Source organism: Panthera uncia, chromosome B4 (genome assembly GCF_023721935.1).
Source record: "Panthera uncia isolate 11264 chromosome B4, Puncia_PCG_1.0, whole genome shotgun sequence".
Lineage (NCBI taxonomy): Eukaryota > Metazoa > Chordata > Mammalia > Carnivora > Felidae > Panthera > Panthera uncia.
Genome location: NC_064809.1, coordinates 6,844,063 through 6,856,865, shown reverse-complemented (window position 1 = coordinate 6,856,865; position 12,803 = coordinate 6,844,063). Strand labels below are relative to the sequence as shown.

Sequence of the window (12,803 nt, the reverse complement as noted above, 5' to 3'; positions counted from 1 at the left end):
GGTGAGACTCCTTGAGTTTAATGCCAGATTTGTTTGTGGACATCTTGAATTGAAGCCTGGAATCGTTTCCAGTGTTTGCTAGAAGACAAGGGTCGTGTTTTCAGAAATGGGGCTGAAATGTAGAATTGTGAAAGCAGAAGTATTTGTTTTCAGTTTGCAGCTTATTGAACTTAGATTATCCCTTTAGGTACTTTGTTGAACAAAGGTGGTTTTAATTTTACAAACTCAAGTAGAGCTTTGTGTTTTATTGTGTATTTATTGTTCTATTGTTTTAAGATAATAATTTTGAAATATTTAAATAATTGCCAGAAATTATTATAGTTTGCTGATGCTCTGTTTTGAGCTTAGATGTGAAATTTTCGGAAGACGTTCAGGGTGCCTTCATTATTCTTTGAGAAGCTGGTTTGATCAGTGACAGGAGTCCGAAAGGTAGTGAGAGTGTGTCATTTAGATAATTTTGATTAGAAACATAAGGTTAATAATAACCTTGATAGTCAGGAAGTCGTGAGCTCTCATTCAGGTCTTCGTGGTCCTTCTCCCTCTAGCTTGAAAACTCAGATCAGTGATTTCATGTCTTAGTCTGTGGTCTTCTACCTGGGAGGCATTTCCACCCGGTGACCACAGGAAGCATCGTGCAGTAATTCAGCTAACATGGAAATACTTACTGTGTTACATAGTGAATGAATCCTTTGTATGAATCACTTCAACTAATTCTTATATGAGCCCTGTAAGGTAGTTATTGTTATGATTCCCATTTTACAGGTGAGAAAACTGAGGCAGAAAGCATTTGGGGGATTTCCCCAGGGTCGCAGAATAAGCACTTAGCCAGCTCTCTCTGGCAGTCTCATTCGGCAGGCTGTGCTCTGAGCGAGTGAACGTGCTGCTTCCTGTGATGTCTCAGGCGCCCGGACTCCCCGGCTGTAGCACGGGTCGGTCACGATTAGTAAGGGATGGGCCGAAGGGAAGTTTTGTGTGTTTTCTCCATCACAGTAGCTAGCATTTGAATATTAATAGTTTGATTACTGTCTATGAAAATGTAATCAAGAATTTAGTCGAGAGGCGCCTGGGTGGCTCGGTTGGCTAAGCCTCCCGCTCTTGACTTCAGCTCAGGTCATGATCTCACGGTCGTGGGATAGAGCCCCTAGTCGGGCTCCACACAGGGCATGGAGGCTGCTTAAGGGTCTCTCTCCTTCCTCTGCTCACTCACGTGCTCTCTCTCTCTCACTCTCAAAAAAGAAAAGGAAGAAAAACAGAAAAACAATTTTTTTTCCTGAAAGCAATTGTTCTTACCCAGAGAGTAATTCACAAATCTTTAGAGAAGTGTTTTTTCCAAATTACATATGTTTTCCTACTATTGCCATCCCATCTCGTGGGGTGAAATGCATATTCTCATCAGTCTCCTAGGTGATTCTGATGTACGCCCTTCTTTACGAACCATTGGTTAAAAGGAAAAAGGAAACCAAAAGCAAAAGAAAAAAAAAAAAAAGACAACGCTTTCTACGTTTTAGCTAGTCCAAAAATTCTCTTCCCATTGATAATACTTCCAATTCAATTATATTTCCTGTTTGATAATTCTCTTATAACAGATTATTCAAATTCTCTTCCTACTTCCTCTTACGGAGTGTTACATTCAAAGGGAGGGTCAGCCAACAGTGCCATGATGATTCCATGTGTCTCTTATGTTGAAATGGGCAGTATGTTTGTTAAAATAACCAGCAGTCCCTCAAGCTAGATCGGAGAGCTTTAGTGTTTAAACTGAGTAAAGAAATATTTTGAACTGATCTATTGTGTGAGCAAGTGTCAGTAAGCCCAGTGATGTAATAAGTTAGCTTCAGATTATGAGTGTGTACCCATGAGGGCCTTTGAGAAATTGAGGCCAGAAATACTCTGATTAAGTCAGGGAAGCTGTTTTGGCATCATTTGGCTTCACTTAGAAAGTCTTAGACCGTTCACGTTTTCTCTTAAGCATGTCTTTCTACAGTTCCACACCCTCCCCCCAAAGTCCTCACTGAATTTTGATTAATATAATTTTTGGCCTGGCTTAGTGAAGTACTCGTGACCATCTAGTACCTCTGTTATATTCACTTGAAGTAGCAAATTCAGAATCGCTATAGTGACTGTAGCATGAAGTCAGGCGATTTATTTTTCCCAATCTGCCATTAGACAGCTAATCTAAATCAGCAACATGATGATAAAGAAGCAAACCCAGAATGCACAAATATGAAATAAGCCTAGATTTCTCTCCCACTTGAGAATTAGATGTTCAGAAGAACGATACTTTTAGCTGGAGCTAATCTGGAAGAATCCTGTGTGTATCAAAAATTCAGAGTAACATCACGAGAAGAGAACATTCTGGAAAAATGTCATGCGTAAGCTCAAAGACATTTCCCTGCAATTCCCAGTGAGACTTGCCATCCGAGTTTTTACCAGCACCGAACACCAACGGTGTAATATCTTTGGCACCTTTCACTTCTTTGAATGGAAAGAAAGCAGCTCTCTCTGAAAGACCTGGATTAACAGGGTTGAGACTGACAGGTGAAAAGTCCTAGATTTCAGGGGACCTTCAGTGTGGAAATCAGCCTCGAGACAGGTGTTTTCTCCTTCTCGGTAACCATATCGAATAAAGGGAGAAAGAAGAAATAAAAGGTCACTCAGGGAACGTTTTGCCATGATTGGAAAGGCTTAGAACACCCGGATTTTTTCCTTAGCAGAGCAGTTACACTTTGCTATGATTTTTGGCGAGCATGGTTTAAATGAAGGAGTGAAACAGAGAAGATAACTTCTGTCTTTCATCTTTATTTTTTTGTTGTTATTTTCTAGGAAATCATTGTGAAAATTATAACCAAAAAACTCGGAGAGAAATATCATAAGAGAAAGGGTGTTGTTAAGGTAAGGCTGTGAGGCTGTGAGTGGACTCTGTGAAATTGACCGAATAAAGCCTTTTTGGTATTCCTGAAAGGTCAAGTCCTCAGGGCAGAAGCATTGTGTCTGAGGTTCTTGATGGTTCTGTAGAAGGAGAGCTGACTTCATAATTGGCGGAAATATGATTCCTTTGCAACCGTAATTTATATTTATACATACCGTGTGCTTTCCTCCTGGAGTAAACAATATGTATGAAGTCCCACGGGTGCCACGTAAACTCCCTCACTCACTGTGCAGGCCTTGCTAATCAGTGAGATGCATCCTCTTTGTTAACAATGGGCAATAAATATGATTATGTGCCTGGAGTTCCAAGGAGGGCTTCCTTGTTGTGTTTTGCCTGGGAGACTTTCAGCCGCTCTAAGATTTGAAAATTTGAAAATCAGCGCTCCAGTCCTTTTCCCTCTTTGCCGTCCCCTAAGAGTTTTATTCTGGCACCCAGCACTGTGCGTGCGTAAGTGCCCTTGTATTGTACTCGAAGCTGAGCATTGTCCCTCTCACTGTGTGTATCAAAGTCTTGTTCTAAGAACACCGACCAGTCTTTTATTCTTTGCAGATGAAAAGCCTCACTTGGCCTTGAACTGAATTCTTTATTAGGAAGCATAGAACCACTATCCTGTATACCTGAAACCAATATGTAAAACTGTGTCTTAAATAGACTGGAACTAAAGTGGAAAATGTAGTGAAATTTAAACAAATTTTAAGAAGCATAGAAGTCGTATATGGAGTCTGTAAAATAGTGTCATTGATAGGAGGAGTTACTCTTCCCATTTGACTGGAATGCCGTTTGTTTTCATCTTACCTGTTTCTGTCCTTTGACATTTGTGTTCGCATATTTCTGCTACTATAAAAGTGTTGATTTCACATGACAGGAAGTAATTGACAAATACACAGCTGTCGTCAAGATGATCGACTCCGGAGACAAGCTGAAACTTGACCAGACTCATTTAGAAACAGTAATTCCAGCACCAGGTAAATCTTTCTGCAGACCATTTAACCTGTATGCTATCGAAATGAGTGATTCCATCCTTAAAACCATAGTTTTTTGACATTACTGGGTAGTTGTAGACGGGTTTCCTTTCAGTGTAACTGATGCTCTTGATTTCAGGTGACACAGTGGGTTTACCAGTCCTCTGCAAAAGCGCTTTTGTGGCATGAATAAGTTTTCCCTTCCTAAGATCGTTTTTCTCTGAAAGCAAAATACAAACTCATAGGGAAAAAAAGTCACTCAGACGCGGGTTATTATTAATATATCTCTTCAGCTGCCTGAGGTAGTAAAGTAAAAGTCTCTGCTGTTTGGCTTTTTCTTTTGCTTAATGGTCTTTATCATTTGAGTAACTCTGATATCTCGTTCGAATGCTTCTTCGGTTGGGTTGCCTGCCTCTGACCCCACCCTTCATAGTGACAGCACAGTGATCGTGTTAGTCTCCAAAACTGCTTATCAGGTCCTTTATTCTTTCCCAGGAAAATAAAACTCATTTTATGGTTGAAAAAAAAAGAAATTTTTTAGCTTTAATGAGATGTAATTGACATACGATAAATTGCACTTGTGTAAAATATACAATTTGATCAGTTTTAAGACACGAATACTCTCTAAAACAATCCCTACAATCAGGATAATGAATGTATCCATCACCCCCCCCCCCCCCAATTTCCTCACTCCCCTTTATCGTTCCCTGCCACTCCTCCACTGCTGCCTCCCATGTCCCCAAGACAACCACCTTTCTGCTGTCTGTCACTATAGATCAGTTTGTTTCTATCTAGAATTTTGTATGAATAAAACCATACCATGTGTCTTGTTTTTTGGTCTGGATCTTTCAGTACGTGTAATTATTTTGGATTCGTGCCTGTTGTCACATGTATGTGTCTATAGCTCACTTCTCTCTGTTGCCAAGTAGTGTTTCCCGGTGTGGATATGCTACTTCTTGTTCATTCAGTCACCTGTTGATGGACATTTGTCTTGTTTACAGTTTCGGGCTGTTGCAAATAAAATTTCCAAGAATATCCATACGCAAGTCCTTATATGGACATATGGTTTCTCCCCTATTAAGAAGATACTTAGAAATAGAATGACTCCCTCATAGTAAGAGCCAAAGCAATCTAAATTTTTCTTTTTCTTTTCTTTTTTTTTTTTTAGTGTTTATTTATTTTTGAGACAACGCAAGAGACAGAGTGCAAGCAAGGGAGGGGCAGACAGAGGGAGACACAGAATCTGAAGCAGGCTCCAGGCTCTGAGCTGTCAGCCCAGAGCCTGACGCGGGGCTCGAACTCACAAGCTGTGAGATCATGACCTGAGCTGAGGTTGGACACTTAACCGACTGAGCCACTCAGGCACCCCAGTCTGAATTTCTTTCTAATGATTTCTGGGCTCTGAACATTTTCCCTTCCACTCCTTGCAGATTAAGTTTCCTCTGACAAGTGGAAAAAAACGTGAGGAGTCTTAGAATGCTATAGCGATCAGAGTATCTCCAGACTATACTTTAGAGTATTGCAGAGTTCTGAAATGATTAAGAACTCAGAGGGGTTTTGTTTTTTGTTCTGTTCATTCACTGTAATTGCATTTTGCTGTAACAAAGTAGAAGAAAGAAGCAAACATTTCTTTGCATTCAGTGTTCTATTCTATCGTAGGAAAAAGAATTCTCGTTTTAAATGGAGGCTACAGAGGAAATGAAGGTACCTTAGAATCCATCAATGAGAAGACTTTTTCAGCTACCATAGTCATTGAAACTGTAAGTACGTTTCCACAGAGAAATTCCTAAAGGGCTTTAAAAATGTGCCATAGTTTTTTCATTGGGTTGGTCTTTGTTTTAGAGCTGGGGTTTGTCGTCTGTCTTCTCTCCTGTTTGGAAATCTGTAAGCTTAGTCTTTGTAACTCTGCCATTGCTGAAGGATTGTATTTTCTGATTTTAAAAGAAATGCATATGTGGCTTAGTCCACTTGAGCCGGTGTAACAGAATATACCATATACTGGATGGCTGATAAGTAAATAATTTCCACGGTTCCGAAGGCTGGAAGTCTAAGAATAAGGCACTGGCCGACTTGGTGTCTGGTGAGGGCCCACTTCCTGGTTCATGTGTTCTCATATGGTGGAAGGGACAAAGCCCTCTGGGGTCTTCTTTACAAGGGCACTAATCCATTCATGAGCGCGCACCCCCATGACCTAATCACTCCCCAAAGGCCGCCCGCCAGATACTGTCACACTGGGCGTTAGGTTGCAGCTGTGAATTCTGGGTGGGACGCATCCAGTATAGCAATGCTTATTGTTTTAAGACCTGAAAAAGACAATTTAATATAAATAACTTTAAAAATTACCAATAATTCTCCAGCCAGATAACTCCCTTTAATATTTTGACCTGTTCCTTTTCAGTCTTTGTATTTTACAAAATTGTATCCAATATGTACAGTTTCACATTCTGACTTTTTTCTTTCATATCCAGTATAAAACTCAATTCGACATACAATTAGCGGGGAATATAGAATCAGAATTAATGACGGGAAAAGCCCAGAGATCACTATTTTAAGGTTTTTTTTTTTTTTTTAATTTTTTATTTTTTAAAATTTACATCCAAATTAGTTAGCATATAGTGCAACAATGATTTCAGGAGTAGATTCCCTAATGCCCCTTACCCATTTAGCCCATCCCCCCTCCCACAACCCCTTCCATAACCCTCAGTTTGTTCTCCATATTTATGAGTCTCTTCTGTTTTGTCCCCCTCCCTGTTTTTATATGATTTTTGTTTCCCTTCCCTTATGTTCATTTGTTTTGTCTCTTAAAGTCCTCATAGGAGTGAAGTCATATGGCTTTTGTCTTTCTCTGACTGATTTCACTTAGCATAATACCCTCCAGTTCCATCCACGTAGTTGCAAATGGCAAGGTTTCATTCATTTTGATTGGCGAGTAATACTCCATTGTATATATATACCACATCTTCTTTTCCATTCATCCATCAATGGACATTTGGGCTCTTTCCATACTTTGGCTATTGTTGATAGTGTTGCTATAAACATGGGGGTGCATGTGTCCCCTCGAAACAGCACACTCGTATCCCTTGGATAAATGCCTAGTAGTGCAATTGCTGGGTCGTAGGGTAGTTCTATTTTTAGTTTTTTGAGGAACCTCCATACTGTTTTCCAGAGTGGCTGCACCAGCTTGCATTCCCATAAATTTTTTTTTAATGTGTATTTATTTTTGAGAGACAGAGAGAGACAGACTGTGAGCGGGAGAGGGGCAGAGAGAGAAAGACACAGAATCTGAAGAGGCTCCAGGCTCTGAGCTGTCAGTACAGAGCGCGACGCGGGGCTCGAACTCACAAGCCGTGAGATCATGACCCGATCCGAAGTCGGACGCTTAACCGACTGAGCCACCCAGGCACCCCCAGAGATCACTATTTTAAATAGTCCTTCCTTTCTTTCATAAAGGATTAAAAGGTAGAGATCAGTGAAGTAATTTCTGGAAATCTGATGTACAGGTCAAGTTGTTGACTGAAGTAGACTGGATGGCTCACTGACAGTCTGTGGGCGCCCCAGTGAGGCCTGAGACGTCTCCTGAGGGAAGGAAGGGCCTGAAACAGGCTTTTCCGTCACCGCCTAATGCGTTTTGGAACTCTGAATGATGGGGCAGGGACTCTCCAAGTGAAATCCATTTTCACACCCAGTGTAGGAAGCGTCAGCATGTGGGGGGTGGGATAAGAGACCCCGCAGAGAGTCAGGTGACCGTCCTGAGCGCTCTCCAGGACTTGGGCTCGTAACTGCCCACTTTCGTGTGTTGCCTGAAGGGGGTCAGAGGCATCTAGACCCATCTCTGGACTGTGTTCCAGAAAATCAGGTGGGTCCTTATTTGAGAGAAACCACATTTAAGTAAATTGAGCATTTTTTCCCAGTCTCTGTATACACGAATTCAGCAACTGTGACTGACAAAAAATAGAAGGGAAGAAAAGGAAAAGGAATCTCTCTGTTACTGAGAAAGTTCTCCATCTGACTAAATTAATAGATTGAGTTTTGTTTTGTTTTGTTTTTAACTCCCGTTTTTCTCTCTGACTCAGGCAGCATAAGGTCATGGAACATCTAGCATTTCCTTGGAAACGATTCTCCTGCACTTTTTAAATTCATAGTAGCATCCAATTTAGATCCCGCCTCAACTCGTGTTTTCATCTCAGGGAGACGCAAAACAACTAATTAGCACTGAGGGCTTTCTGGGTTCCATCCAGATACCTTCGGGTTAGTCTGGTTTTCACGGACTCGTTTCTTTCCTCCCTCGCCGTGACCCCACTTGGGCCTTCCTTCTGAGCTTGCGTGGCTTAAAGAGCTGGGCTGGGGTAGGACTAGGAGGCGTGCCCACAAGAGGCTGGCTGACTGTGAAGCGGCAGGTACTTTTCGAAGAAACCTGCGTATTGTTTTTCCTTTGGCAGCCTGCCCCGCCCCATTTAAAAGAAATGTGTTTGTGTGTGCGTGTGTGCACTTGTGTACGTCCCCACAATTGCTTCAAGTCGTTGCCGTGAAACACACAAACTTCCCGAGTGATTTCTCCTGCTGTTTTTATCCCTTCCGACGTCTTCAATTATAGCATCAGTATCAAAGTCTTTGAAATTTACTCGTTTATTAGGCAGATTTTTATTTATTTATTTTTTTTAATTTTTTTTTTTAAACGTTTATTTATTTTTGAGACAGAGAGAGACAGAGCATGAACGGGGGAGGGGCAGAGAGAGAGGGAGACACAGAATCAGAAACAGGCTCCAGGCTCTGAGCCATTAGCCCAGAGCCTGACGCGGGGCTCGAACTCATGGACCGCGAGATCGTGACCTGAGCCGAAGTCGGATGCTTAACCGACTGAGCCACCCAGGCGCCCCTCGGCAGATTTTTAAATAGCTGATGAGTTATTCAGAAAGTCTCAGCCTTTTAGCCCAGCTGTTTGCCTAGTTGACCAAATGAGCGGCTCCCTTCTTACTCCCCGATTTTGTGTTCTTCTCATAAAAGCCTACCTGACCGTGGGCCTTCACACTTGATAATGAAAGAGGCAACCTGAGTCATGCTTTATCTGGGAACTTGTTTCCATCGAATACAGTCATTATTATATGTTAAAAAGAATAGCATTTTTAAAAGCATTGTTAAGGGAAGGTGTGATTCTTCACAAACAACGTGAAAATCTCACTTCAAGGTTAGAGTCATTATCATCATCATCATTTAAAAAAAATTTTTTTTTAATGTTTATTTATTTTTGAGACAGAGAGAGGCAGAGCATGAACCGGGGAGGGTCAGAGAGAGAGGGAGACACAGAATCCCAAGCAAGTTCTAGGCTCCGAGCTGTCAGCCCAGAGCCCGACGCGGGGCTCGAACTCACAGACCGCAAGATCATGACCCGAGCCAAAGTCACTCAACTGACTGAGCCGCCCAGGCGCCCCAGGAACAGCTCTTTTCCAAGGGGCCATTTGTGAGGAGCCCGGGATTCTTCCAGCTCGTGTCTCCGTCACCTTCACCGAGTGACTTTTATACTTACCGCGCTCTTGTGCTTCAGACAGGCCAAGGCCGAGCGTGCTGGGCTGCACGTGCGGGCAGCGTAGCCTGGCCTGGAGGTGGCCCGCGTCACTTCTGTTCACCTCTGCGGCTGGAGCTCCATCTCATGACCGTACCTCACCCCATAGGGAGCCAGGGAAAGTGTCCAGGGAGCAGAGGAGATACGGAACAGCCAGCAGGTGCCTGCCACAACGTGTAGGGATAGCACATTTCACACGTCATCGAAGAAACCGTGGCGCTTCCTAATGAGAAGGCCGTAGAATATTTTAAAAGTCACAGTCGTACGGAAATGTTAGCTGCCGTAATGGTGTTGTAGGGGTATGGGAGAGACAAATTTGGATCTTTAAGTGTGGTGTCATTTTCTTGTCTTGTAAGTATATGTGTGTTTTTAATCTTTTCTTCAATCATTTTAATTTGTAGGGCCCTTTAAAAGGACGCAGAGTCGAAGGAATTCAATATGAAGACATTTCTAAACTTGCCTGAGTTTGAAAATTTGTTAACACATTAAAATCCTAAAGCATCAAATTGGTGTTCACCAAGGCATTATAAGACTCTACTGTGTTAGGGTGTTTCTTTTGTATAAAGCAAATGGATTTATTTAAATATTACTGTATAGTTGTTCAGCTAAGCTTATAGAAAAATCGAATTATGTCTCATGAAGTATCAAAACAATGTAATTTTGTTTTTACTGGTTTGGTTTCCTTTGTAATATTGCCTTAAAGATTTTTTATCTTCATTAAAAGAATGTTATCGTAAAGTGTTTTATATAAGACAATTTAGAATCGTGTAGAGCAAATCCTTCATATACTCTATAGTTGCAGTGGTAACGTTGAACTATAAATCTAATTACACTTTAAAAAGTCAGACTATAGAGTCTCAGCTTTATTGAGATAGAGTTCACGCACGGTATCACGTACAGTTCGGTGGCTTTTAGTATACGTACAGAGATGTGCACCCATCATCACTATTTACTCTTAGAGCATTGTCATCGCCGCAGAAGGAAACCTTGTGCCCGTGGTCTCTCCCTGTCCTCCCACTTTCCCCAGCCCCTGGCAACCACTAGTCTACTTTCGGTCTCGGGGACTTGCCCGTCCTGGACATTTCATATCAGTGGAATCGTAACAACAGGTGGTCTTTTTACGAGTCGCTTCTTCCGTGGAGCATTGTGTTTGCAACGTGCACCCATGTTGTAGCGTGTACCAGTGCTTCCCTCCTTTTTATTGCTGAGCACCGTATGGGTCCACCACAGCGTCAAAATCCGTTTGTCAGTTGACGGACATTCTGGTCGTGTCTGCTTTGGGGCTCTTAGGAGTAATGCTGCTGTGAACGTTTGTGCGCACGATGTTCTGTGGACACGTGTTCATACGTTTTCAGTGCCTGGGAACGGAGCTGCAGAGCCTGACTGTAAGTCATGGGATGATGTTTCTTTATATTTAAGAGAGAGAGAGAGAGAGACAGGGTGTGAGCAGGGGAGGGGCAGAGAGAGAGGGAGACACAGAATCCGAAGCAGGCTCCACGCTGTAAGCTGTCAGCACAGAGCCCGATGCTGGGCTCGAACTCACAAGCTGTGAAGTCATGACCTGAGCCGAAGTCGGACGCTCAACCGACTGAGCACCCCCCGCCCCGCCCGGGGCACCCCTACCATGTTTAACATTCTGAGGAACTTCCAGCCTGTTCCAAAGTGACTGTACCATTTTACAATCCCATCGACAGTGTTGAACTGTACATTTTTAAATAATAGATCAGTGTATTATTTAGGGATGCAGAAGACAAGAAACTCAGCGAATACTTAGGTTATGTAAAAAATATACATATATATGTATATGTGTATGTATATATGTATATATATATGGATTTTTTTTTAATAAATAAATTGATGGCTCATGCGACAGAAGGAGCAGATCCGGGCTTGCAGTGGGGTCCAGGGTGCAAACAGCCTGGTCGGGCTTGGCTCCCGCGGCCCCGGCTTGGCCTGTGTCGGCCGTGCTCTCAGCCCCTCTCGACAGCAAGATGACCGCCAGCGTCCCCGGCCTCCTGTCTCCCCCTTCTCCCCTGGTTCAGACAGAAGACTGGAACTGAGGCCGGGACAAATCACTCCACGGGCAAGGGTTGGAATAGTGAGATGGGCCAGACCTGGGTGGTTCGCCAGCCCCTAGGCCGTCTCTCTCGGACTTAGCATCAGGGATTGCTGATCAATTCTGTCGTCAGAAGGCGGGAGGACCCGCCCGCGAACAGAACCGGAAGATGACGGCAGCACGAGATGCAGTAACGGGGCGATGTCAGTAGCTTTGCCAGCTCTGTTCTTCCGGGATAAGTTCAAGTGTTTCTGGACTAACTGGACAGCACAGGAAAGTGGAAAGGAACCGGGTGTTGGAGTTGAGCAGGCTTCAAATTGAATGTCGGCTGTTCTGTTCACCAGCTGTGTAATCTTAGAATGTTTTTAATGTACAAATTATCAAAAAAAAAAAAAAAATGTGTCCCTGCAGGGTTGTTGTGAGAACTACAGAAAATACACGGGAGGTGTCAGACGGGGAGCCACGCATCTGTGGCCCCGCCTGGCCTGGTGTTAATCTGGCCTGAAGAGTTTCGTTAGGGAGAACGGGTCTCCCTGGTCAGAACAGGTAAGTCAACCTTGCCGAGATTCCTCCCCCACCCCCCCCCCCCCACCGCCAACCTGTAAATTCGGAGTCAACCTCCGTAGGAAAAAATGTTCCATCCCTACCTCCCACATTCTGATTCTTTTCCCCAACATCCTCCTGAAGTTATCCCAGAATGAAACAAAGCAGCGTAACGGATGTTAAATTTAGCATTTAAAAATCCAAAGCACAAAAATACGACTCTAGACGACAGGGCCTTTATCCCCCCCCCCCCACCCCTGGAAGTTCTTAGAGGCCAGTAGTGTTTTATGTTATCCACGGTGGCTGCAGATACCTAACGTCAAGTTTTCTATGGGCTTTTTTTTTTCCCTTTCTTAAAACATCACAAGCTACTTTTGTTTACATAGACTTTTTTTTTTTTTAACAACAGTTTTAAGCTCACGGCGAAATGGAGCAGAGGGTACAGAGATTGCCCATAGATCCCCTGTCCCCACACACACCGCCTCCCTTACCACCCACATCCCCAAGCAAAGTGGTACGTTTGTTACAATGAACCTATGATAATGATGAACACATCGTCATCATCCAAAGTCCATAGTTTAGGGTAGGGTCACTCTTGGCGGTGTCCCGTTCTATGGGTTTGGGCAAGTTGGTAACGAAATGAAATGAATTCACCAGTACAGTATCATACAGAACAGCTTCACCAGGCTAAAAATCCTCTGTGTTCTCCCTGTTCGTCCCTCTCCCCCCACAGCTCAACCCCTTGGCAACCGCTGA

General features: G+C 43.1%; 1 protein-coding gene across 2 annotated transcripts in view; it reads left to right on the top strand.

Annotated features, from left to right (window-relative positions):
* The window catches only part of KIN (Kin17 DNA and RNA binding protein), a 36,815-nt gene extending 25,100 nt beyond the window's left edge, over positions 1 to 11,715 (top strand). For both annotated transcript variants that reach the window (XM_049626804.1, XM_049626803.1), the window contains 4 exons: positions 2,821 to 2,889; positions 3,792 to 3,891; positions 5,548 to 5,648; positions 9,850 to 11,715. In XM_049626804.1, coding sequence (XP_049482761.1) covers positions 2,821 to 2,889; positions 3,792 to 3,891; positions 5,548 to 5,648; positions 9,850 to 9,912 — 333 coding nt within the window. In that variant the 3' untranslated portion in view covers positions 9,913 to 11,715. The remainder of the gene's footprint in view (positions 1 to 2,820; positions 2,890 to 3,791; positions 3,892 to 5,547; positions 5,649 to 9,849) is intronic.
* Positions 11,716 to 12,803: the final 1,088 nt, after the last annotated feature.